We start from the raw sequence: 27,140 nt of genomic DNA, 5'->3' as shown, positions 1-27,140 counted from the left end.
AACCAAGGTAGTGTGGTCAGGGGAATGCCGAGCATCTTTTGAGAAGCTGAAAGCCATTTTGATTAATGAACGAGTGTTGGATACTCCAGATTTCACTAAGCCCTTCAAGGTAGCAATTGATGCTGGTGACCTGGAGTCGGTGCAGTCCTGTTACAAGACGATGAATCAGGTATAGAAAGGCCAGTGGGATACTTTTACAAAAAGCTAAATCAACACCAAAAAAGATATTCAACAGTGGAAAAAGAAACCCTAGGTCTGTTATTGGCTCTTAAGCATTTTGAAGTCTATGTCAGCCACAACTACGGAGAGACACTGGTAAATACTGATCATAACCCTTTGTGGAAAAATTTAAAAACCAGAGTGCCGGATCATTCCGATGGAGTTTACTATTAAACCTTATCAGTTAAAGATTATCCACATTGCAGGCAAAAATAATGTTCTTGCAGGTGTTCTATTGAGAATCTAACTTTGTTTTGAGTTATCTGAATGAAAAGAGGATACAGAGCAGAATTCTATTAACTGCAGGTAAATAGTGAATGTGAAAATGTGTTTTAAAATGTTTCATTTTTTTTACACTTTGGAATGAAACACATTTAAAAATGGCGTTTCATTCCTCCAAGGATGGAGGTATTACGGAAGTTCCTCTATGTTTTGTTAAATATATTTTTTTGAGGATTCATTTTTGGAAGTTTGAAGAAATGTTAAACTTTGGGGTTTTCAAAGGGAGCCATGTAAAGGCACTGAGAGGTCTTGTGAGGAAAACAAGCCTTTCTGGGAAACCCCTGATTTCCAGCAACAACAACAATTAGCCTTTCTGGGAAACCACCTGACTTCCAGCTCAATAAACAACAGAGAACTTTGGACACCTGGAGAAGTTGTTTACAGAGAAGTGACAGGTCAAGATTGATGGAGGTCCAAAGGTTGACCTCCTGTTATCGGTTTTGCTTTAGAATTGTTTTGAGTTAGGGTTGAACTGTAAAAAAAGGGAGAGAACTTCTAAGGAGAGAGGAGAATTCCCACGGAAGGCGAGAAGACCACAACCCAGCTCAGCTTTCCAGCACCTCTCTAAAAGTCCGTGAGAAGTCCACGATGTCAACTCATCTTGTCTCCTGTCTTTGAAGAAAATCTTGCTAAATTAATTCTCAATGCGGCTTGAGAAGAACTGTTCTAAAAGATCCCAGTGACCTGTCTACGTGTACTCGGAGGCCAGACTGTTTGCCAGTTTTGGAACACAACATATCTCATCTGCTTCTTCAAGAACGAGGAATTATTCAGCCCAAGTGTTTTTTTGCCTGTAATAGAGCTCTAAAAACAAAAATCCCTTTATTTTTCCAGTTAACCAGTGTATGTGTGTGAGTGTGAGGGGCTACGGTAAAAAGGAAACTTTGATATTTCAATCTGTGTGTTTATTCTTTACTTCATTACTGGTTAAGACTTGTTTTATAATCTGCTAATTTTGTTGTTTATTAAAGAAACCTGGTTGGTGTGTTTTATTATGGGAGAAAAATGGAGTCTATGATTGACCGTATCAGTAAGTGGGAAAATATTTAAATATATGTTGTGACCTGTGGAGAAGTGGGACTAGAATAAACAGTGCACTCCTCCTTCCTCGGTCATAACACATGCCACAGTGTGGTCAGTCTCGTTTTCAACTTTTGTCCCCCTACCCACCCCGCCCCCTCTTTCCCCCCCCCCCCCCCCCCCCCCCCACAATCCCTTCCACCAAGCTCCACTTAGTTGGCACATTAAGGTGCAATTGCAGGGAGGTGTTGGCCAGTAACAAATTGCATTTCTCTCGTGCCTTTAATGTAATAATATGTCTCAAAGCAATTTACAAGTGTTTTCAAACAAAACAGAATGTGAACCTGCTGGTGGTCCAGATCAGCCCATTTGGTCACCTTTGTGTGGCAGAAGCATGTGATCCAAAAAGGACCTTACAAAATGGAGAGTGAGAAAAAATAATCTAAAGTTTAAAAAAAATACTTTTCTGTGTTTTATTGAGTCAGGAGCTTTGATAGGTCAAATGATCTTTCCTCATCCTTAACTTTTCTTGTGACTTAATGGACATTGAGCGATTGTTTGTTTTGAACAATCTTCACAGTTTTCATCAGTTTCTTTTAACTCCATTTGTCTTGGTTAGTCCTTGTTGTTTAATGTAAAATTAAATTGCTTGCCTTTTCTGTCATTTTTTTTAAAAATGAGCTGTAATTGTGATATTGGAGGAGGTTTCATAATTAATTAGTGCAAGGTGGTACTGCAGACAATATATTTTAATACTGCAACTCAGATGCTGCACCCTCCAGTGGCAGAGGAGGCTTTGGTTCTTTACTTTAAAAAAGCCATCTAAGACTTGTGCCAAAACAAGCTGCTTCATTACACCTTAGTTCTGAGAGATTTGATCCCTATTTTTGAAGAGTTGTGGCTTCAAGTATATATAAAAGGTTAAACTTCTGACAGTTATGTTGAGTAAATGGATCCTTCCGTTGCTTGCTCACCATAGTAAGATTTATTAATAGTAAGCTTTATTAGCAGTAATAAGGTTTATTAGCAGTAGCAAGGTTTATTTGTAGTAACCAGGTTTATTAGCAGTAGCAAGGTTTATTACCACATAGATAGAGAAATGGCAGGGCTGCTCCAATCTCTGGAGTTCACATTCTGTGCTATGTGGGAACATCAGTACGCTTCTCATGTCCTGGCCAACCATATGTGCAGGAAGTGTCGTCAGTTGCAGCAACTTGAGCTCCAGGTTTTGGAACTTGAGCACAGCTGGTGTCACTGCGGAGCATCCATGAGGTTGAGAGCTTTGAGAATAGCATGTTTATAAGCAGCGGGGTGACCACATCTAAGCGTATGCAGGGAGAGGGGGAAATGGGTGACTGCCAGACAGCCAAGACGAAACAGGCAGGTATTGCAGGAGACCCCCTGAGTGTGTCTCACTCTCCAACCGATATTCAGTTCTGAATACTGAGGAAAGTGATGGTTCATCTGGGGAGTGCAGCCAGAGCCAAGGCCATGGCACCACAGCTGCACAGGGATGGGGGCACAAAGAATACTGGAAGAGCGATAGTGATAGGAGATTCAATAGTCAGCGGAACAGACAGGCGTTTTTGTGACTGCAGATGTGAATCCAGGATGGTGTGTTACCTCCCTGGTATCAGGGTCAAGGATGTCACTGAATGGCTGTAGAGCATCTTGAGGATGGAGGAAGAACAGCCAGCAGTCGTGGTCCACACTGATAGCAACGACATAGGTAGGAAGAGGGATGTGGTCCTGCAGAAAGAGTTTAGTGAGCTAAGTAAGAAATTAACGAGCAGGACCTCAAAAGTAGTCATCTCTGGCTTACTCCCAGTACCATGCGCAAGTGTGTATAAAAATAGGATGGTAGTGCAGATGAGTGCGTGGCTGGAAAGATGGTGCAGGAGAGAGGGCTTTAGATTCTGGGACACTGGGACCAGTTCTGGAGAAGGTGGGACCTGTACAGGCCGGATGGGTTGCAGCTGAACAGAGCTGGGGCAGATTTCCTTGTGGGGTGATTTTCTTGTGCTATTGGGGAGGATTTAAACTAACTTGGCAGGGGTATGGGAACCAGGAAGTAATATCACAGACGAATACCAATGTGCACAGAATATTGGGAGAGGTAGATAACACTGGAGTAGGGAATAGTAAGTTATTAGGTGGGGCAGAGTAAGGGAGAAGGTAATAAAGTCTAAATCAGGGTTAATGTGCATGTATATGAATGCATGGAGTGTTGTTAATAAGATTGGTGAGTTACAGGTGCATATTAGCATGTGGAAATATGATGTAGCTATAACAGAGACCTGGTTCAAAGAAGGGCAGGACTGGGTCTTAAATATTCCTGGATACCAGGAGTTCAGGAAAGATAGAAAAGGAAAAATAGGGGGAGGAGTGACGTTATTGAATAAGGAGAGCATTACAGTGATGGAGAGAAAGGACATCCCTGAGGGGGTCAAGGACAGAATCTATTTGGCTAAAGCTAAGGAACAGAAAAGGTGCAATTACATTACTCTTATAGTTTTTAGGCCACCAACTAATGGAAAGAATGAAGAGGAACACATTTGCAAGGAAATTACAAAGAGATACAAGAATTATAGAGTAGTTATAATGGGGGACTTTAATTATCCAAAAATAGAATGGTCTAGTAGTATTGTAAAGGGCAGAGAGGGTGTTCAGGAAAATATTCTACGGAGAATGTTTCCAGTCCAACAAGAGGGGAGGTGCTGCTGGACCTGGTTCTTGGGAATGAGGTGGACGAAGTGGATCAAATATCAGTAGGAGAACATTAGGAGACAATGATCATTGTATCATAAGGTTTAGGTTGGTTATGAAAAGGACAAAGAACAATTTAGAGTAAGAATAATTAACGAGGGGAAAGCCAACTTTAATGGGGTAAGAATGGATCTAGGCTGAATAAATTGGAATCAAAGGTTGGAAGGAAAAACAGTAGCTGAACATTGGGCTGCCTTCAAAGAAGCGATAGTTCAGGCACAGTCAAGGTATATTCCCTTGAAAGGGAAAGGTAGGGCAAATAAATCCAGAGCTCCCTGGATGACAAAAGGGAGAGAGAGATGAAGAGAAAAAAAGTGTGCTTATGCCAGATGTCAAGTAGATAATACAATGGCGAACCAGGCTGAATATACAAGGTTCAGAGGGGAAGTGAAAAGGCAAATAAGAGAAGCAAATAGGCAGTATTGAAAAGACTGGCAGCTAACATGAAAGGGAATCCCAAAGTCTTCTATAGGCATATAAATAGTAAAAGGGTGGTAAAAGGTGAAGTAGGGCCGATTAGGGACCAAAAGGGCGATTTATGCATGGAGGCAGGGGGAATAGCTGAGGTATTAAATAGATACTTTGCATCTGCCTTTACCAAGAGAGAAAATCCTACCCAGGCCACAATGAAAGAGCAGGTAATTAATACACTAGAAGGATTTAAAATTGATAAGGAGGAGGTATTAGATCGGCTGTCTATACTTAAAGTTGATAAAGTCCCAGGGCCAGATAAGATGCATCCAAGGACACTGAGGGAAGTGAGAGGGGAAATTGCAGAGGCACTGACTGTAATTTTCCAGTCTTCCTGCGACTTGGGGTGCTGCCAGAAGTCTGGAGAATCGCAAATGTTACACCCGTGTTCAAAAAAGGATGGAAAGATAAGCCCAGCAACTACAGTTTAACTTATGTGGTGGAGAAACTTCTAGAAACAATAATTTGGAACCAAATTAATTGTCACTTGGACAAATTCAGGTTAATTAAGGAAAACCAGAATGGATTTGTTAAGGGAAAATCGTGTTTAACTAACTTGTTGGAGTTTTTTGAAGAGTTAACAAGAGACAGTAGATGAGGGCAATGCTGTTGATGTGGTGTACAAGGACTTCCAAAAGGCATTTTATACAGTGCCGCACAACAGACCTTTGAGCACAATTACAGCTCATGGAATAAAAGGGACAGTAGCAACGTGGATACAAAATTGGCCGAATGACAGAACTCAGTAGTGGTTAATGGATGTTCTTCAAGCTGGAGGAAGATTTGTAGTGGAGTTCCCCAGGGTTCATTGTTGGGATCCTTGCTGTTCCAGATATGTATTAATGACCTAGACCTTGGTATACAGGGCACAATTTCAAAGTTTGCAGTTGATACGAAACTTGGAGCAATTGTGAACTGTGAGGAGGATAGTATAGAACTTCAAAAGGACATAGACAAGTTGGTGGAATGGACGGACAAGTGGCAGATGAAGTTCAATGCGGAGAAATGTGAGGTTATTCATTTTGGTAGGGAGAACATGGAGAGACAATATAACAAAGGGGTTGCAAGAGCAGAGGGCTCTGGGAGTCGATGTGCATACAGTATCCTGGGCTTTATTAATAGGAGCATAGAGTACAAGAGCAAGGAAGTTATGTTAAACTTATACAAGACACTAGTTCGGCCTCAGCTGGAGTATTGGATACAGTTCTGGGTGTCACACTTTAGTGAAGATGTGAAGGCATTGGAGAGGGTACAGAAATGATTCACAAGAATGGTTCCAGGGATGAGGAACTTCAGGTATGAAGACAGATTGGAGAAGTTGTGACTGTTTTCCTTGGAGTAGAGAAGGCTGAGAGGAGATTTGATAGAGGTATTCAAAATCATGAGGGGTCTGGACAGAGTGGATAGGGAAAGGATCGGGAACGAGAGGCCACAGATTTAAAATGATGGGCAAAAGTAGCAAAAGCGACATGAGGAAAAACTTCTTCACACAGCAAGTGGTTAGGATCTGGAATGCACATCCTGAGCGTGTGTTGGAGGCAGGTTCAATTGAGGTATTCAAAAAGGAATTAGACTGTTATCTAAAAAGGAATATTGTGCAGAGTTATGGGGAGAAGGTGGGGATGGTATTAGGTGAATTGCTCATTTGGAAAGCCAAATGGCCTCCTGAGCTATAACTATTCTGTGATCTGGATTGCTACCTGTTCATCCCGGAGTAACAGTACGCATCTTTTTTCTCCTCCATTTCCACCCCATCCTGTAGATTACACTGCAGCTCGAGGGCATCTGTTTGCAGGTCATTGGACTAGTACTTCAGAAACACGTAATAGGTACAGTCAAAATTCTGTGTTGTTTGAACCTTGACTATTGAAAGCACAGTAAGGCCCTGATAAAGTTGTACAAATGTTAGCATTTTATAATTGTCAGTGCACGAACATCTAACAGAATATTTAAGAAAAAACCTTGATATTCTATTTATATTGCACCGTTCACAACCTCAGGATGTCCAAAGCAATTTACAGCCAATGAAATACTTATTGAAGTATTGCCACTGTTATAATGTAGGAAAACACAACAGCTAATTTTTACATAGCAAGGTCCCACCAACTGCAATGAGATAAATGATCAGATAATCTGTTTTTAGTGGACGTTGATTGAGGGATAAATATTGGCTAAGATACCTGGAGTGCTGCCTTGCTCTTCTTCAAAATAGTGCTGTGTGATTTCTTACATCCACCTGGGAGGGCAGATGTGGCCTTAGTTCAACATCTTATCTGAAAGATGGTACCTCTGATGATGCAACACTCCCTCTGTACTGTGCTGAACTGTCGGCCTAGAATATGAGCTCAAGTGTGAGACAAGAGTGCTACCACTAAGTCACAGCTGAAAATGTTATTGGCTATTTAATATTATCTCTTGTCATTGCTCAATATTTTATGCTTATCTAACACCTCAGTATTGAGCGATTGTTCGATTGCTTATAAATTTCCTTTCATCATACTGTACTGCTATAATAAAATAGCCTGTAATCTTGCTGTGTTTTTTTTATCAGTAGTTAAAGTGACATGTAATAATTCCTCCTTTTTATGAGGTTTCTTAAACAATAATCCCTGCTTTCTTCATGCTGCAGAATTCTATGAAGAGGTTCTGTCCCTAGCATACAGCTTAACGTGTCAAGTAATATCTCCTAATATGTGGCAACTTCTTGGTGTTCTGTATGAAGTCCTTCAGCAAGACTGCTTTGAATATTTCACAGGTACTCCCAGTTATTACTTTAGATGTACTTTTTCAAAAAGTTGCATGTTGCAACAAAAGGTTTGACTTCAGATATATAATTTATATTTGATAAAAGCATCCAACAAAAGTGAATCCATACAGGAGAGGTTTCAAAACCTAGTAATCTGATGCTGCTAAACTTAACAAAATCCATTTGGTTCACCTGTATTTTTTAAGCAGATTGAAATCCTCCTGTGTAATAGTGCAACACGCTTTCCTTTGGGTGCTTATTTGAATGAGAAAGCAGACATAAGTAAATAGGTAAACAAGACTATCCATCCATTATTAGTGCTGCTCTAAGAGAGTCTTGCTCACCCTCTAAAGTGGATGTCAGAAAAATAATGTTGCTTGTTTAGGCCACACTGAAGATCATACAGGGTTTGTTGGAAGACCTATTCTGAGCAAATCATTCTCTCTCTCTCTCTCTCTGCCCCTCTCTCTCTCTCTCCCTCCCTCCCCCCTCTCTCTCTCTCTCTCTCTCTCCCACCCTCCACACTCTCTGTCTCCCTCCATCCGATATTGTGCTATGTAGATGTCAGTGAAAAGTGTGCCCCCAACTGAATGGAATTGATTTATGAGAAGGATATCCTAGAACAGGATTTAATGATTTCAGCAGTAACATGCCATTAGTAACGTTGGGTGTATTTTAATAATTACGATGTGCCGGTTGGCTGAACGGTAGAATCGCGGCAGTTGGCTGAATGGTAGAATCGCGCCGGTTGGCTGAATGGTAGGATCGCGCCGGTTGGCTGGATGGTAGAATCGCGCCAGTTGGCTGAATGGTAGAATCGCGCCAGTTGGCTGGATGGTAGAATTGCGCCGGTTGGCTGAATGGTAGAATCGCGCCGGTTGGCTGGATGGTAGGATCGTGCCGGTTGGCTGAATGGTAGGATCGCGCCGGTTGGCTGAATGGTAGAATCGCGCCGGTTGGCTGGATGATAGAATCGCGCCGGTTGGCTGGATGGTAGGATCGCGCCGGTTGGCTGGATGGTAGGATCGCACTGGATGGTAGGATCGCGCCGGTTGGCTGGACGGTAGAATCGCACCAGTTGGCTGAATGGGAAGATTGTACTTCTTTCTCTGTCAACCGTTTGACCATACCGATTGGCTGAAAAAGAAGCCCCACAGAAAACAACCCATTTTAATAGGTTCCAAGTTTAACCAATTACGTATCTGATTTAATGTTTTCAAAGTAGTTGCAGCTGCCATTTTTACTTCTAACCCACTGAAAGATGCAGCTGTATTCATAAAAATTTTGATTAGAAATGTATAGCTTTACCCAAAATTATTAATCTTTCCTGTACATTTCCGTCAGAGCTATTCCATGCTCTTCTGCTACCATTTTTTTTTCTTTCAAGAGGCCTATCTGTGTCTCTGGCACCTGACACTCAATTTCCTGTTTGCCTTCAATTTAACGTTTTCCTTTGGCTCTTCTTCCTCATTGCCTTGCATTTAAGCCTAATCTCAAATGCGTGATTGTAGCCGAATTTTGACAACTACATATTTCTCTACTGGCAGTTCTCCAGAAGGGAAGCGAAGCCCAGATATGGTCCCATCATGTTTCTGTTCCTCATAAGAAAGTTTAACAACTGTTGGGGAGACTACAGTAAATCAAATACACCACTCCCATACTCAATCCATTGTGGCTAACCTGACCTTGATCTTGACCCCAGCCCTCCCTACTCCTTCTGGTCCACAAGCCAGTGCTGGAAAGGCACTTACTGGATCCGACCATTAAATCTAACAGCACGCGGCCTCGTTAACCTATTTAAATAGCTGAGTTACCCTCGAGCTGGGTAGCCATCCATCCACCTCTGTGAGCTTGTTCGAGACAGGTTCTTCTAGGGAATGAGGTGGGTCAAGTGACAAGTGCAGTGCCACAAGGATCAGTGCTAGGGCCTCAGCTATTTTCAATATATATTAATGACTTAAACGAAGAGACTGAGAGTAATGTATCTAAGTTTGCTGACGATACAAAGCTAGGTAGGAATGTAAACTGTGAGGAGGACACAAAGAGATATAGATAGGCTAAGTAAGTGGGCAAAAAGGTGGCAGATGGAATATAATGTGGGGAAGTGTGAGGTTATTCACTTTGGTAGTAAGAACAGAAAAGCAAAATATTTTTTAAAAGGCATGAAACTTGTAAATATCTATGTTCAGAGCAACTTGAGTGTACTTGTACAGGTAACACAGAAAGTTAGCATGCAGGTACAGCAAAAGATTAGGAAGGCAAATGGCATATTGGCCTGTATTACAAGAGGCTTGGAGTGCAAGAATAAGGAAGTCTTGCGACAATTGTACAGGGATTTTGTGAGACCGCACCTGGAGTATTGTGTGCAGTTTTGGTCTCCACATTTGAGGAAGCGTATACTTGCATTGGAGGCAGTACAGCGCACGTTCATTATATTAGTTCCTGGGATAAGAGGATGAGAGGTTGAATAAATTGGGTCTATACTCTCTGGAGTTTAGAAGAATGAGAGGTGATCTCATTGAGACATACAAGATTCTGAAGGGCGCTTGATAGGGTAGATACTGATAGTTGTTTCCCCTGGCTAGGGAATCTAGAACATGGGGACACAGTCTCAGAATAAGCAGTTGATCCTTTAGGACTGAGATGAGGAGATATTTCTTCGCTCAAAGGGTTGTGAATCTTTGGAATTCTCTACCCCAGAGGGTTACGGATGCTCTGAGATAGACAGATATTTGGTGTCTCAGGAAATCAAGGGATATGGTGAGCGAGCGGGAAAGTGGAGTTGAGGCCGAGGATAAGCCATAATTGTATTGAATGGCAGACCAGGCTCGCGGGGCTGTATGGTCTTCCTGCTCCTATTTCTGATCTTTTGTTCTTAGGTTGGGGTCGGCTTTCAGACTTCTGAAATTTTTATGCTCCCCGCCCCGACCCCCTTCCCATTTTGGGCAAGCTAAAATCCTTCCTGCCGCAGCTTCAGCCGCTGCTTCCTCAGTGCTCCCCTGTTCTATCGAACGCTATCATATCAAACATTCCATCTTTTTACATTACTACAAAAGCAAAAAAATACTCTGGATGCTGGAAATCAAAGTGTTCTGATGAAAGGTCATCTTCCTGCCATGTTTAACTCTGTTTCTCTCTCCGCAAATGCTACCTGATGTGAGTGTCTTCAGTATGTTTTGTTTTTATTCCATCTTTTTACATGATGTTTGTCTTTAATCTTAAATACGTGAACCAATCCTCTCTTAAACCTTCCTACCTTTCTGGGAAGTACAAACCCAAGGCAACAAATCAATCTTCTTAGCTTACTGTTCTCAGGCTGGGGAATCACCTTGTTGACTCTATTTAAAAGTAAACTCGTGACATTCAGAGTTGTAGATTTGATACTAAAATCTAGAATATGTGCATCACCTTTTCTGCTGAGTCTCTGTGATTTGAGTAGGGAACTCTCCCTGGCTACAGCATCTTTTCAGACTGAAAGTGCACACAACTTTCAGAACTGGAGTCTCCCTTTTCAGGAAACCTGAGCTTTACAGGAAAGTCGCGTTATCCATTTTTGTGGAATCATTGCGTACCAATAGTACTCTTCAGCTGGATTACTGAGCCTCTTATCAGCTATACCAGTTCAGCGGCAATTTCGCAATTTGACAAGTGTGAAAGGACGTTATTACAGGTGCATCATGACTGACCGTTTTCCATCAGATTGCTATCAAAATCAGCTACAGGAAAATTGCACTCAGCCACTACTTGATTAGTGGCCATTCAAATTTTCAGAAGGCAGTTGACTCTTTTCTAAAAAGAAGACATTCTTAGAATATACTGCTGCTTCTGATTTCTAATAGGAGACGTTTTGGGCTGCATTTTAAAAGCTTGCTGACGAAGTAGGCAGGGGGCGTGAAACTTTGCAGCCCGCACAGACGGGGCCCACATCGGGGAGCAGCCGTGATTCCAAACGCGGTAGCTCATTACCATGTCCGGATGGCCAACCCCCGAAGATGTGGAGGGGACAGGCGAGCCAGCAACGGCGTCTGGCACCATTTTTAAAGGGCTTAGAGCCCCAAATGTCATGTTAAATTTTTAAAGGGCCAGGTAATGTAAATTTTTAAGAATGAAATAAAATGTCTTCCCATGCCCTCATTTCCCCCCCCCCCCCCAACCAATGGCATTAAACTTCATTTCTGCCTCCCTCTCCACCACCCCCCCACTCCCCCAGAATACCTACCATCATTCAATGACCATTCCCCCCCCCCCCACAAAGTTCTTCTTTGTCCTTTACCCCTTCCCAACCAATCTGAGGACTTTGACCCCACTTGCCCCCTCCCGCGCTGAAAAAGTTCCTCCTCCTTCCCCCTCCCCACAGGAGTCACGCCTCGTTTTCCTGAACGGGGATTCGAAGGCGCGGCATTGCCGGCTACCCAAATGAAGATCAGTGCGGCAATTAAGGAGGCAACAGGACCTTCATTAAATCAGGTATGTAAGTTAATTTACACATGGAAATTGTGGACCCGTCAGCAAGTGGCGGGGCGACTGCCACAAGGCCTCACCGCGGCCGCCGAGATCGGTACAGGGCCCGCCAGGGTTAGTGGCGGGCCTCCTCCGTTCCTATCTTCCTTCCCCCCCCACACTGTTCCCGGCATCGGAGAGGCTTTAAAATCCAGCCCTTTGAGTGGACTTTGATTGTCACAAAAATGAAACTTGGGATCTCCAAGTGGTTGAAAATCAAGGTTGAAATATAGCCATGAAGCGTTGGTGAAGTTCAATAAATTTATTTTCTCCCCTTGCCCGGTTTCTTCCCACCTATATGCACTCCTGCAACTTGCCCGAGGCTCCTTCGACAGTACCTTCCAAGCCACGACCTCTACCACCTCGAAGGAAAAGGACAGCAGATGCATGGGAACACCACCATCTCCAAGTCACACACCACCTTGACTTGGAATTTTATCATTGCTTCTTCACTATCACTGGGTCAAAATTGTGGAACTCCCTCCCTAACAGCACTGTGGGTGTACCAACACCACATGGACTGTGGTGGTTCAAGAAGATGACTCACCACCACCTTCCTGAGGGCAATTAGGGATTGATGATAAATGCTGACTATGCCAGCAACACCCACATTCCATGAATGAATTAAAAACAAATTCCGCAACTCCTCGGTGGCCCTCTGTCAGTTTAACAGCTTCCAAATTCCTGTCCCTAACCATCTCCTTTTCACCATGGATATCCAATCCCTCTAAACCATCTCCCACCAGGGCAGCCTGAGGGCCCTCCACTTCTGCCTTGAACTGAGGCTCAACCTGTTCCCATCCTCCACCACCCCCCTCTGCCTGGCTGAACATATGCTTACGTTGAACAATTTCTCCTTTGACTTCACTTACTCCCTAAAAGGTGTTGCTATTGGAACTCATATGGGTCCTAGCCACGCCTGTCTTTTTGTGGAATATGTGGAACATTCTTTGCTCCAGTCCTACTTGAGTTCTATCCCTTACCTCTTTTTCCGGTGCACTGATGACTTGCTCTTGTCCCGAACTGGAAAATTTCATTAATTTTTCTTTATTTGGCACACTTACGTCACCTTCAATTGGCCCATCTCTGACCTTTCCCTTCCCTTCCCTTCCTTGACTTCTCTGTCTCCATTCCCAGTGCTAGGCTGTCAACCAGTATCTAATATAATGCACTGACTCCCACAGCTACCTTGACTTGCTTCTTGTAAGGACTCAAATCCATTTTCCCAGTTTCCCTGTCTTCATCACATCTGTTATGTCAGTGTCACCTTCCTTTTTCCTCAACCGAAGATTCCCCTCCACCGTAGTTTACAGGGTCATCAAATGTGTCCATCCCATTTTCTGTACTGCCCTCGCCCCTTCCCTCCCAGAAACAGGTTCCCCTTGTTCTCAGCTTCCACCCTACCAGCCTTCGCATTCAGCGGCTCATTCTCCATCATTTCCCCCATCTCCAGTGTGATGCCAACGCCAAATACATCTACCCTTCCGCTCCCCTTTCAGCATTCCAAAGGGACCATTCTCTTCATGACATCTTGGTCCACTTTTCAATCATCCCCAACACCTGCTCCACTTCCAATGGCACGTTCCCATGCAAATACAGGATGTGCAACACCCACCCTTTTACCTCCTCCCTTCCCATCATCCGGAACCCCAAACACTACTTCCAGGTGAAACAGTGATTTACTTGTACTTTCAATTGACTATACTGTATTCACCGCTCTGGTTGTCTGTAATTTTAAGTCTGCGCCTCACCTTGACTCTGACCTTTCTGTCTCTGGTCTCCTACACTGTTCCAGTGAAGCTCAATGTAAGCTTAAGGAATTGCACCTCATCTTTCTATGAGTTACTTTACAGTCTTCCAGTCTCAACATTGAGTTTAACAATTTCAGATCAAAACCACTTGCCCCTCGTTTTTTCTACAGCACCTGTTGGTGATGATTCTGTTTTTTCCATTTACACCTCCTCTAGGCCCATCCTTAGTTTCTTCATTTGTCCCAATATCACCTTTTGCCTTACACCATCATCCTATTTTTATTTAATCTTTCCTACCTTCCACCCTTTTGTTCCTCTGTACTTGCTTAAAACCTGCTACATCTTTTTCAAGTTCTGACCTGAAATGCTAATTCTGTTTCTCCACAGATGCTACCTGATCCTCTGAATATTTCCAGCATTTTCTGTTATTTCAATAAATTGCCTCCTTTTTATAAGTAGTCAGATAAACTAATCTGTCCACATAAAAAGGAAACACGCTTGTTTCACAGATGAGAACTGAAGACAACCAGCAAAACTACAGCGCATAGCGCAGTCATCGTACATTATAAGGAGAATGAGTGTATACATACATGGCTGTTATGTAAAATGTGCATACCATAGAAATCCTTTTCCTTTTGTTTTTCAGATATGATGCCTCTTTTGCACAATTATGTGACGGTAGACACGGATGCTTTTCTATCCAATCCTAAAAATGTAGAGATCATTTACAACTTGTGTAAAAAGGTAAATTATTAAAGTCAGATGTTATCTAAAAAAAGATAGACCTTGCATTTATATAGCCTCTTTCACATTCTCAAGACGTCTAAAAGCATTTCACTGCCAATAAATTACTTTTGAAGTCTAATCACTATTGTAATGTAGGAATAGACAAAAGACCGTTTGTGTACAGCAAAGTCATATGAACAGCAATGAGACGAATGACCATTTAATCTGCTTTGGTGGTATTGATTAAGGAAAAATGTTAGTCCGTCCACTTGGAGAACTCTGCTCTTTGAATAGTGCCATGGGAACTTTTACATCCACCAGAACAGAGGTCCTTAGCTAAATGTTGCATCTGAAAAACGGCAGCTCCAACAGTGCATTGCTTTCTAATTCGAATTAGGGATTCATAAGAGGCCAGAGTTAGAGGGGTTGGGTCAGGTTGGGTCAGCAGTGTTGGATGGGGTAGTAGGCAGGTTTTACAGGAACAGGAAGGTGCTGGGCATGAACGGATCCAAATGTGAGGGTGAGGATTTTAACTAGGATATGTGCAGCCAAGCTTTGGACAAGCTGGATTTTACAGAGTGTGGAGGACGGGAGGACAGCCAACAGCATAGATTATGTGCTTAAATTCTAGAGGGAGGCTTGAACCCACAACCTCTGCCTCAGAGACAAGGGTGCTGCCAGTTAGCTATCAGGAGAATGATGTGTTTGCACAGAAAACTGCAATTAAATGAGTTCCGGTGAATTTTGTTCTCGTGAGGAATGCCAATGTTGGGAAATGATGCATATTTACATTAGGGAAAGATTTTATTTTGCCATTTTTCTCTCTATTTCTCCCACTCCTACTCTTAGGTAAAAGCTGCTTAAAAAATGTCCAATTTGTAATAAAAACGTCTTCATCGCTGATGCAGTGAGCATCAGTTTCCTCTGTTGCTTCTGTCACTGGCTAATTGTGACCTTGTAAAACAGTTGCAGATTAATAAAGAGTGTTGCAATTTTCAGTCTAAGTGCTACGATGTTATTTCAAGGTTATAGAAGTGACCTCCAGTTAACAGAAGGTGTCTCAGCCTTCACTTTGTATCATTACTGTCTATGCAGTCACCTTGTCTATATTTTTTAATAGGTTTAAAATAAAAATACTAAGTGTGTTTACTTGACCTTTTATGTAGCTGTTACCAAATGAATCTCTGGTCCTTCATTCAGCATTCATAGGTAAATTGGCCATTATAAATTGCCCCTAGTATAGGTAGGGGAATTGAGGGAAGGTGGGGATGTGGTAGGAATATGGGATTAATGTAGGATTAGTATAAGTGGGTGGTTGATGGTTGGCACAGACTCGGTGGGCCGAAGGGCCTGTTTCAGTGCTGTATCTCCAAATAAAAATAAAATAAATGGATAAATAAACCTGTAACTGTGTGTGTATTCTCAGGTCCTGACAGGGGATGCAGGAGAAGATGCAGAGTGCCACGCTGCAAAGTTACTTGAAGTGATCATCCTTCAATGTCAAGGGAAGGGCATTGACCAGGTAATGCGATAGATCCACATGCATGTACCTTGGGATAAAATATCTAACTTTGATTTCCACAGCAAAGGCAGGAGGTCGCAGGAGGCCAGCTGGAGCATTGTACTGCAGAGGCTTGATCAACTATTTCTGGCTTTAATTGATCCTCCCATAAATTATGGAGATGATTAATAAATCCACGGGTTTGTTCAGCATGAGGTCAGCGTATTTATGTGTAACTCGCTGAATGGACCGTTCACTAGGAAGTGTTGGATTAGTTTGTTCAGTGGAATTTTGTGGCTGTAGAATCTCCAGCTCCCACTAACTGAATGACCAACGAACCATTTTAGTTTTTCTTTTAATTATTGTAATTTTAGCAGTTCATTTGTATCCTCATACCTAAACTAATCCTCTTCTCCTCACACTCACAGCATTCATAATTGCACAGAGGAATATCTCAGGACCTCAGTTTTGTAATGTCGGATCTGGCTGTCGTAATGTATTCATAAATGTCCTGACTCATGCATTATGTGCTTAGATTGATGGTAGCACAATAGCTCCTGCCTGCTAGCTTGAATCAAGCTTAACCTGTTTCCTCTTGTAAGTGGGCATGTTTCTCTTGTAAATGTGGGATCCAGTGCTTTCTGAAACCACCATTTGTTTGTTAACTCCACCAGATTCAAGTCCAGGTTTTAAATTTGCTGTGAGTTAACAAGCTAGTTGTGGCTTTTGACTGTGACGTTCTGTGTTCTACATATCTTGCCCTATTATCCTTTTTCTCATTATGTTCTGCAAAATCGTTGTTCTGTCTTTGAATAGTTAGAAGCCTGTTTAGAAGACTTATGACTCCGCCAGGCTATGCAGATGGAATTTTAGAGTTGTGGTCTGGTCATGCCATTTTTTGTGGCTAAAGTCCTCACTTTTGTTCCTCAATTTGTAGGCCCAAATCTTGCAAGCTTTACTTTGTGATGTACCATAAATTGTGATGCATTGGTCTGCAACTTTTATGACAGCCTATCAGTTGGAAAATAGTTTGCACCAATGCACAAGTCTCACCACTGCGAACGCAGTCATTAACTAATGAAATAGGCCCCATTTATACACTGAAATAATGCCAAGTATTCACTTAATTCCTGAGAATATTTTTTTAATCTTCTTATCGACATCAGCTGAGTCTCTGCACTACACACTATCCCTGACAAGGTAAGTGTTGCTGCTGAGTGGTGCATATATTTAACCTGTGGAAGGACCCTCTAAGCTCTGTAACAAACACTGCTGGGATCAGTAACTGTGATGTTACGACCAGGTGAGAAAGAGATCTAGGGGTCCCTTTTAGCCTTCACCTGGTCTTACTGTAACAGGGTTTTACTTTTGAACACACTGTTTTTACCTCCCCCTTTGGTGAATCCTTGTTCACCACTTTCCAATTTTAAGGTAAAGAAACCAGCACAACAGGCTTTCTTAGGTTTAAAGAAGAAAGTTGAAATTTTATTAAACTTAAACTCTAATTCAGTTGAGGCCGATGGTTACACGACACGCCCAAGCTAGCATGCATATGCGATACACACATGCAGATAGGGACAGAAAGAGTAGAAGAAAAATCAAGTGGAAAGGTTTGAGGCAATATCTGAAGATTTTTTGTTATGGTTCTTCGAGCTCACTGTATAGTCCTTGATTGTAGGTAGCTCTTGCTTTTTGTTGGAGCCCAGCATTATTCTTGTATTCTTATTGTCCACTGTAGGAGACCTTTCTTGGGGTTCATGTGTCTTCATTGGGTTTTTGGAGTTCTGTGAGAAAGAGATGGGAGCAGACAGGAGAGAGGGGAGGTCTGCCTCAGTCCAGGATCATATAGCTTTCTGCTAGTTCAAACACTGTCTCTAAAATTTAAAACTCCCCAAGTTGGCCAACAGGGTGGTCACATGACCGACTGGTTTGACCAGGTCTGTACTGTGTATTGTATTGGAGCAGGGGATAGCTTCTTTGTTCCAACACTGTCTGTTAATATGCAAAAATGTCTTTCCAGCCAGGGGCCTGGTAGCCCCTTGTAACAGGCCTTCTCTTCTTCCCAGCAACAATTTGAAATTTTAATGTCCATGTGGCAAAATTAATGTGCCTCATTCTTGGCAGGTGGGGGCCATGCAGCGACCAGAGGGTTTCAGATATGAACTATTCAGCAATGCTATTTTTCTTCAGAATTATTACAGCAATGATGGAGGCCATTTGGCCCATCGTGTCTGCACCAGCTCTCCAAATGAGCAATTCATCTAGTGCCATTCCCCCACTTTTTCCCCGTAACCCTGCACATTCTTCTTTAGGTAACAGTCTAATTCCCTTTTGAATGCCTCAGTTGAACCCCTGCACCACACTCCCAGGCAGTGCATCCCGGACCTTAACCACTCGCTGCATGAAAACATTTTTCCTCATGTCACTTTTGCGTCTGCCAATTACTTTAAATCTGTGCCCTCTCATTCTCGATGCTTTCACAATTTGGAATAGTTTCTCCCTATCTCCTCTGTCGAGACCCCTCATGATTTTGAACACCTTTATCAAATCTCCTCTCAGCCACCTTTTCTTTGAGGAAAACAGTCCTGACTTCTCCAATTTATCTTCATAACTGAAGTTCCTCATCCCTGGAACCATTCTTGTGAATCTTTTCTGCACTCTGCCCACTGCCTTCACATCTTTCTTAAAGTGCGGTGCTCAGAACTGGACGCATTACTTCAGCTGAGGCCGAACTAGTGTCTTATACAAGTTCAACATAACCTTCTTGCTCTTGTACTTTATGCCCCTATTAATAAAGCCCAGGATACTGTATGCTTTATTATTCCATCTCTCAACCTGTCCTCTCACCTTCAATGACTATTGCACATATACACCCAAGTCCCTCTGTTCCTGCACCCCCTTTAGAATTGTGTCCTTTATGTTATATTGTCTCTCCATGTTCTTCCTGCCAAAAATGAATCATTTCACATTTCTCTGCATTGAACTTCATCTGCCACCTGTCCACTCATTCCACCAACTTGTCTATGTCCTTTTGAGGTTTTACACTATCCTCCACACAGTTCACAATTGTTCCAAGTTTTGTATCATCCGCAAACTTTGAAATTGTGCCCCGTACATCAAGGTCTAGGTCATTAATATATATCAGGAAGAGCAACAGTCCCAACGTTGACCCCTGGGGAACTCCACTACAAACCTTCTTTCAGCCCGAATAACATCCATTAACTTCTTTGTTTCCTGTCACTCAGCCAATTCCATATCCATGTTGCTACTGTCCCGTTTATTCCATGAGCAATAATCTTGCTCACAAGTCTGTTCTTTGGCACTGTATCAAATGCCTTTATTTTTCAGTCCCATATTTGGGGCAGTTACTTGAATGGCCACCACACTCAGGTACCTGTCCCAAGTGGCTGTTTTATCATGTGCAAGGCTAGACAGTATCAGCAGAGTATTTGACTTCAAAAGGAATTATGGCTGAACCCAATTCTCTAATATTCCAACAGGGATAGAGATCAGAAAGGGAACTTATCTCCCTCCTTAGTGCAAGGCTACTGAGACTGATGGTACTCCCACTGCTGAACTGGCGAAGAGCTATCCTAGCAGACCGAGAATTGAATTGGAGTCCTCTTTGGTCTCTCTTGCTCAGTCAGTGCATTTACCCACTGAACCTTCCTTGTATTGGGAGCTCAGTATTTGGTTGAATCGCAGGCAGAGTTGTGATCCAGCAACTCGTATCACTCTTTTTTTATAGTGCATCATTTTCCCTCATGTCTGTGCTCCATTATGATAATCTGATAGATGCATGATTCCTGATAATGGCTTGCTGTGCACTTACTCTTTCCCTTAAGGTTGTGTATATGGTTACATACTTTGTTTAAAAAAAAATCTTAAGTTGATTGCATATTTCTTGCAACATAAATAATGTTAAATCTGCTTTTAAAAAAAGAGGTGTGTTTTAACTGCTCAGAAATTTGTTTTTTCGCTGAAGAAAATTTTCCCAGTAATAATTTACAATAATATATTCTTTGTTATATTGTGCGTATCAAACACATGGCACATGTCTTGTACTAGCAGTGTGCACAATAAAAAATTGCACTTCTAATCTTACATTATGTAACATTGAATGAAAATATTCATTGGAGTCCTCAAGAGTCATGCAGTACGGAAGGAGGCCATTCAGTCCATCATGTCTGTGCCAGCTCTTTGAAAGAGCTCTTCAATTAATCCCACTCCTAAGTACTTCCCCATAGTTCTCCACATTTTTTCTTTTCAAGTAATTATCCAGTTCCTTTCAGAAAGTTACTATTGTACCTACTTCCACGCCCTTTCAGGCAGTCAAAAAGATTGGGTGCGTGAAAAGCATAAGGATTGACAAGGAAACTTGGATTTTTTTGCTGCTGGTATTAAAAATTAAAATGGAATTGCATGGTTTTTGTTGGTGTTATTAACACCTCTTAAAGTACATTTATTACTATAATGTTTACTTTGAACATTTTCTAGCAGCTATTTTCATTTTTTAGGTAACTTTTTTTAAATTCTTCCCGTCCCCCACTCAGTTTGCTGCCGTCCTGACCTGAATGAGCTGACACTTGCTGATGCATGGTTCTACAGACACAAATCGCCCTAAAGTACTTTGATTAAAATGCTGTTCTTTGTGCATTAACCCAGACGACGAGTGTTAATGTGCTATTCAACTGTGGCAGGCATCACAGCCTAGTCCTGATCACCATTCAGTGATTGCTTACTAAAAAGGGTGTGTGCATATTGGCTGAGGACATGATTGATCTGGGAGAGAGGCAGTCAGAAACAGCCAGCTAGCACTCATGTCTCGGCTTACATGTGAAGGACACAAGTTACTGGACAGTCAATGCAGGAACAAAGGGAAGAAAATAGTTTTTTTGTAAAAAAAGCAGCTCACATACAGCCTGAAAATTCTTTTAAAAAATTTTCTCTGTCTCATTAGTGTATTCCATTGTTTGTTGAAGCAGTCCTGGAACGATTAACTCGTGGAGTTAAAACAAGTGAACTCCGGACTATGTGTCTTCAGGTGGCCATTGCGGCCCTTTACTACAGTCCCGTGCTGCTTGTGAATACCTTGGAAAACATTCACTTTTCGCACAGTGCAGAGCCAATCACAGCACAGTTTATTAATCAGTGGATGAATGACACAGATTGTTTTCTTGGGTAAGTGAATCCTTTGGTTAGGTAAATCATCGGTGTGGTTCGCTGCATTACAGGACCTATTGCAATTCCCAAAATAAAGTACTCACATGAGGTAGGTAAAGTCATGAAAAAGGCCAGCAATGTTTTGGGTTTTGTAAATAGTTGCATAGAGTACAAGGGTATTTATACAAACACATTGGTTAGCCTACAGTTAAGAGTACAATTACTGTAGTTTTCAATGCCTCATTATAGAGAGGATGCCGTTTATATATTGTGTACAGTGGAGATTCACCCGGGTTATTGTTGAGGTTGAGAAACGGCCACTATGAGGAAAGACTAGAGATACTGTTAGACAGTTGTCGCTGAAGCAGAGAAAGCTATGGGAAATAATAATCAGTGGCAGGAAGGGACAGAATGTACAAATTAAGAGTGTGCAAGCAGCTAAGGCTGGAGGTTCCGGGAGCGGAGCGGACCTGCGGGGAGAACACCGAGGAGGAGCGGATAAATACAGCCTGAGGATTGCGGCCTAGACACTTACCTTCCGGGAGCAGAACGGAGAGGAGCGGACCTGAGGGGAGAATGCCGAGAGAGGAGCGGATAAATACAGCCCGAGGATCGCGGCCTAGACACTTACCTTCCCGGAGCGGAGAGCAGTCCAGACGTGCCAGAGTTTTGAAAAAAGAAAAGAAAAGCCAACAGTGACATCACAGGAAAGCTGCAAGATGACTGGTTGGTGAGTAACTGCTGTAAGAGAACAACACTAAATAGCTGGGTAAGTAAAAAAAGTAAAGAGAAAGGTCTACAGTTTTTTTTTATACAGTAGGTAGTGTTTTCTTTTTAGGGAATCAAGGTCCCTAGTGTAAATCTAATTTTTGGGTAATTTAAGGGAGTAAATTAAGGGTAAGTCATGGCAGGACAGCTCAGCAACGTGGAGTGCTCCTCCTGTGCAGTGTGGGAAGTCAGGGGCACTTCCAGTGTCCAGGGCGAACACGTGTGCAGGAAGTGGCTCCAGCTGCAGCTACTCGAAATACGCATTTCGGATCTGGAGTGGCGGCTGGAGACACTATGGAGCATCTGCAAGTCTGAGGTCATCGTGGATAGCACGTACAGGGAGGTGTTCACACCGCAGGTAAAGACTGCTCAGGCAGAAAGGGAATGGGTGACCACCAGGCAGAGTAGAAGAACTAGGCAGGTAGTGCAGGAGTCCCCTGGGTCCATCTCCCTAGCTAACAGATTTTCTGCTTTGGATACTGTTGGGGGAAATAGCTTCTCAGGGGAATGCAGCAAGAGCCAAGTCTGTGGCATCACGGGTTTCTGTGGCTGCAAACGTGACTCCGGGATGGTATGTTGCCTCCCTGGTGCAAGGGTCAAGGATGTCACGGATCAGCTGTAGGACATTCTGAAGGGGGAGGGTGAACCGTCAGAGGTCGTGGTACACATTGGTACCAATGACATAGGTAGAAAGAGGGATGAGGTCCTGCAACAAGAATTTAGGGAGCTAAGTAGCAGATTCAAAATCAGGACCTCAAAGGTTGTAATCTCTGGATTACTCCCGGTGCCACGTGCTAGTGAGTATAGGAATAGGAGCATGGAGCAGATGAATGTGTGGCTGAGGAGATGGTGCAGGAGGGAGGGCTTTAGTTTCCTGGATCACTGGGTCTGTTTCTGGCGAAGATGGGACCTGTACAAGTTGGACGGGTTGCACCTGAACTGCAACGGGGCCAGTGCCCTTGCTGGGAGGTTTGCTAGTGCTGTTGGGGGGGTTTAAACTAATTTGGCAGGGGGATGGGATACAGAGTGGAGGTACAGTAGGGGGTGATGCACAGTCAAATGTATAAGAGAAACGGAGTCAGTCTGGAAGCCAGAGCAAATATAGACCTGTTAAGGCACAAGCAAATAATGCAAGGCTGGATTGCATCTATTTTAACGCAAGGAGTCTTACTAGTATGGCAGATGAATTTGGGTGTTGAATTACACATGGAAATATTGATGTTATTGCTATCACGGAGACGTGGTTGAGGGAAGGGCAGGGCTGGCAGCTCAATATTCCAGGGTACAAGAATCTTCAGGCGAGACAGGGAAGGGGGTAAAAGAGGAGGAGGCATTGCACTGCTGATCAAGGAGTCAATTACTGCAGTAAGGAGGGATGATATCTTAGAAGATTCCTCAAATGAGGCCATATGGGTAGAACTTAAAAACAAAAAAGGGGCAATCACTTGGCTGGGAGTGTACTACAGGCCTCCAAACGGTCAGGGAGAGATAGAGGAGCAGATATGTAGGCAAACCTCAGAGAGGTGTAAAAATAATAAGGTAATAATAGGGGATTTCAACTTGCCCAATATCAGCTGGGATAGTCTTAGTGCAAAAGGTTTAAAGGGGGTGGAATTCTTAAAGTGCATCCAGAGAGCTATTTGAGCCAGTATGTAGAAAGCCCTACAAGAGAAAGGGCAGTACTGGACCTAATCATAGGGAATGAAGCCGGACAAGTGGTACAAGTGTCAGTGGGGGACCATTTCGGGGACAGTGACCATAACTCTGGAAGATTTAAGGTAGTTATGGAAAAGGACAAAGATGGACCGGAAATAAAGGTACTGAACTGGGGGAAGGCCGATTTCAATATGATAAAACAGGATCTGGCCAAAGTGGACTGGGAGCAGCTACTTGTAGGAAAGTCTACATCAGACCAGTGGAAGTCATTCAAAAAGGAAATAGCGAGTGTTCAGGGCCAACATGTTTCCGTAATGGTGAAGGGTAGGGCCAACAAGTCCAGGGAACCCTGGATGTCAAGGGATATAAGAGGATTATATAAGGGAAAAAAAAGGAGGCTTATGGCAGATTCAGAGGGCTGAAAACAGCAGAGGCCCTAGAGGAGTATAGAAAGTGTAGGGGGGTACTTAAAAAAGTAATTAGGAGAGCGAAGAGGGGGCATGAAAAAATACTGGCAGGCAAGATAAAGGAAAAATCCCAAGGCATTTTATATTAAGGGCAAGAGAATTATCAGGGAAAGCATAGGGCCCATTAGAGACCAACGTGGCAATCTGTGTGTGGAGCCGGAGGACATAGGTGAGGTTTTAAATGATTACTTTTCATCTGTGTTCACAATGGAGAAGGACGATGTAGGTGTAGAGATCAGGGAGGGGGATTGTGATACACTTGAACAAATTAGCTTTGAAAGGGAGGATGCTTTAGCGAGCTTAAAAGTGGATAAATCCCCAGGCCCAGATGAGATGTATCCCAGGCTGTTATGTGAGGCAAGGGAGGAGTTAGGGGCTCTGACACAAATTTTCAAATCCTCTCTGGTCACAGGAGAGGTACCAGAGGACTGGAGGACAGCGAATGTGGTACCATTATTCAAGAAGGGTAGCAGGGACAAACCAGGTAATTACAGGCCAGTGAGTCTAACATCAGTAGTAGGGAAACTATTGGAAAAAATTCTGAGGGCCAGGATTAATCTCCACTTGGAGAGGCAGGGATTAATCAGGGATAGTCAGCATGGCTTTGTCAGGGGGAGATCGTGTCTAACAAACTTGTTTGAATTTTTCGAGGAGGTGACTAGATGTGTAGATGAAGGGAGAACAGTTGATGTAGTCTAATTGGACTTCAGTAAGGCTTGGGAGATTGGTCAAGAAGGTAAGAGCCCATGGGGTCCAGGGCAAATTGGCAAATTGTATCCAAAATTGGCTTAGTGGTAGAAGGTAGAGGGTGATGGTCGAGGGTTGATTTTGCGAGTGGAAGCTTGTGACCAGTGGTGTACCACAGGGATCGGTGCTGGGACCCTTGCTGTTTGTAGTGTACATTAATAATTTCGACATGAATATAGGAGGTATGATCAGTAAGTTCGCAGATGACACAAAAATTGGTGGTGTCGTAAATAGTGAGGAGGAAAGCCTTGGATTATAGGACGATATAGATGGGCTGGTAAGATAGGTGGTGCAGTGGCAAATGGAATTTAATCCTAAGAAGTGCGAGGTGATGCATTTTGGGAGGACTAACAAGGCAAGAGAATATACAAAGGATGGTAAGACCCTAATAAATACAGAGCGTCAGAGGGACATTGGTGTACTTGTCCATAGATCACTGATGGCAGCAGCACAGATAGATATGATGGTTAGGGAGGCATATGGGATACTTGCCTTTATTAGTCGAGGCACAGAATATAAGAATAGAGAGGTTATGATGGAGCTGTATAAAACGCTAGGAGCTGGAGTACTGTGTACAGTTCTGGTCACCATACTATAGGAAGGATGTGATTGCAATGGAGAGAGTGCAGAGGAGATTCACCAGGATGTTGCCTGGGCTGGCGCATTTGTGAAGAGAGACTGGATAGGATAGGGTTGTTTTCCTTAGAGCAGAGAAGGCTGAGGGGGTACCTGATTGAGGTATACAAAATTATGAGGGGGATAGATAGGAAGAAACTTTTTCCCTTAGCGGAGGGGTCAATAACCAGGGGGCATAGATTTAAGGGAAGGGACAGGAGGTTTAGAGGGGATTTGAGGAAAAAAAATTTCACCCAGTGGGTGGTTGGAATCTGGAACACACTGCCTGAAAGGGTGGTAGATGCAGGAACCCTCACAACATTTAAGAAGTATTTAGATGAGCACTTGAAACGCCATAGCATACAAGGCTGTGGGCCAAGTGCTGGAAAATGCGATTAGAATAGATAGGTGCATGATGGCTGGCACAGACACAATGGGCTGAAGGGCCTGTTTCTGTGCTGTATAACTGTATGACTCTAACTAAAGGGTTTGTACTTGAATGCGTGTAGCATTCGTAACAAAACAAATGATAGATCAAATAGAAATAAGTATTTATGATCTGATAGCCATTACATAGACATGGCTGCAAGATGACAAAGGCTGGGACCTGAATATTCACGGGTACTTGACATTTCAGAAGTATAGGAAACTACAAAAAGGTGGAGGGGTAGCTCTGTTAATTGAAGATGACATTAGAACAATAGAGAGAGGTGACCTTAGTTCTAAAAAATCAAGATGTAAAATCAGTTTGGGTTGAAATAAGAAATAGTAAAGGTAGGAAGTCACTTGTGGGAGTAGTTCATAGGCCCCCTAACAGTAACCACATTGTAGGACGGGGTATACAGGAAGAAGTAATGGGAGCTTGTGAGAAGGGTACAGCGATAATCATGGGTGATTTTAATCTGCAGATAAATTGGACGAATCAGATTGGCAGAGGTAGCCTGAAGGATGAATTCATGGAGTGCAACAGTTTCTTGGAGCAGCGTGTCCTAGGGCCAGCCAGAGAGCAGGCTATTCGAGATCTAGTAATGTGTAACAAAACAGGATTAATTAATGACCTCGTAGTAAAGGCGCCCCTAGGTAGCAGTGATTACAACATGATTAAATTTTGTATTCAGTTTGTGGGTGAGAAGAGTGTTTTAAACTTAAATAAGGGTAATTGTGAGGGTTTGAAGACAGTGCTGGCTAAAGTAAACTGGGAAATTGGGTTAAGGGATAGATCAGTAGAGATGCAGTGGCAGACGTTTAAGGAGGTATTTCATAACACTCAGCAAAGATGCATTCCAGTGAGAAAGAAAGACTTTAGAGGAAGAACGCATCATCCGTGGCTAACAAACGAAGTTAAAGGTAGTTTCAAATTGAAAGAAAAAGCATACAATTTGAGGAAGAGTAGTGGCAGATCAGAAGATTGGACAGAATATAAAAAGCAGCAAAGAATGATTAAAAGAATGAGAGAGAAATTAGAGTACAAGAGAAAGCTAGCCAGGAGTATAAAAAATGGTTAGTAAGAGTTTCTACAGGTATTTAAAAAGGAAAAGAGTATGTAAAGTGAGTATTGATCCTCTAGAGATTGAGTCTGGGGAGTTAATAATGGAAAATGAGGAAATGGCAGAGGAATTGAACAGATTTTTTGCATTTGTCCTCACTAAAGGATACAGATAACATCCAGAAATAATTGTGAATCAAGAGTTGAAAGCAAGTGAGGAACTTGAAACAGTTAACAACACCAAGGAAAGGGTACT

At 42.7% G+C, this 27,140-nt stretch overlaps 2 protein-coding genes across 5 annotated transcripts in view; one reads left to right on the top strand and one right to left on the bottom strand.

The window, feature by feature from the left end:
• The window catches only part of ipo8 (importin 8), a 236,565-nt gene that overhangs the window by 199,840 nt on the left and 9,585 nt on the right, over window positions 1–27,140 (top strand). For all 4 annotated transcript variants that reach the window (XM_068051011.1, XM_068051009.1, XM_068051008.1 and 1 more), the window contains 5 exons: window positions 6,521–6,587; window positions 7,388–7,513; window positions 14,402–14,499; window positions 15,908–16,003; window positions 20,943–21,163. In XM_068051011.1, coding sequence (XP_067907112.1) covers window positions 6,521–6,587; window positions 7,388–7,513; window positions 14,402–14,499; window positions 15,908–16,003; window positions 20,943–21,163 — 608 coding nt within the window. The remainder of the gene's footprint in view (window positions 1–6,520; window positions 6,588–7,387; window positions 7,514–14,401; window positions 14,500–15,907; window positions 16,004–20,942; window positions 21,164–27,140) is intronic.
• Window positions 8,042–14,457, bottom strand: LOC137379728 (uncharacterized). Its single transcript, XM_068051026.1, has 2 exons — window positions 14,372–14,457; window positions 8,042–8,641 (listed from the first exon to the last, which is right to left on the bottom strand). Exons 1-2 carry the CDS (start codon window positions 14,372–14,374, stop codon window positions 8,180–8,182), a joined length of 465 nt encoding a protein of 154 aa, XP_067907127.1. The 5' UTR covers window positions 14,375–14,457; the 3' UTR covers window positions 8,042–8,179.

The sequence above is a fragment of the Heterodontus francisci genome, chromosome 18 (assembly GCF_036365525.1).
Source record: "Heterodontus francisci isolate sHetFra1 chromosome 18, sHetFra1.hap1, whole genome shotgun sequence".
Lineage (NCBI taxonomy): Eukaryota > Metazoa > Chordata > Chondrichthyes > Heterodontiformes > Heterodontidae > Heterodontus > Heterodontus francisci.
The sequence above is the reverse complement of the archived record's forward strand: the minus strand, read 5'-3'. Positions and strand labels throughout refer to the sequence as shown.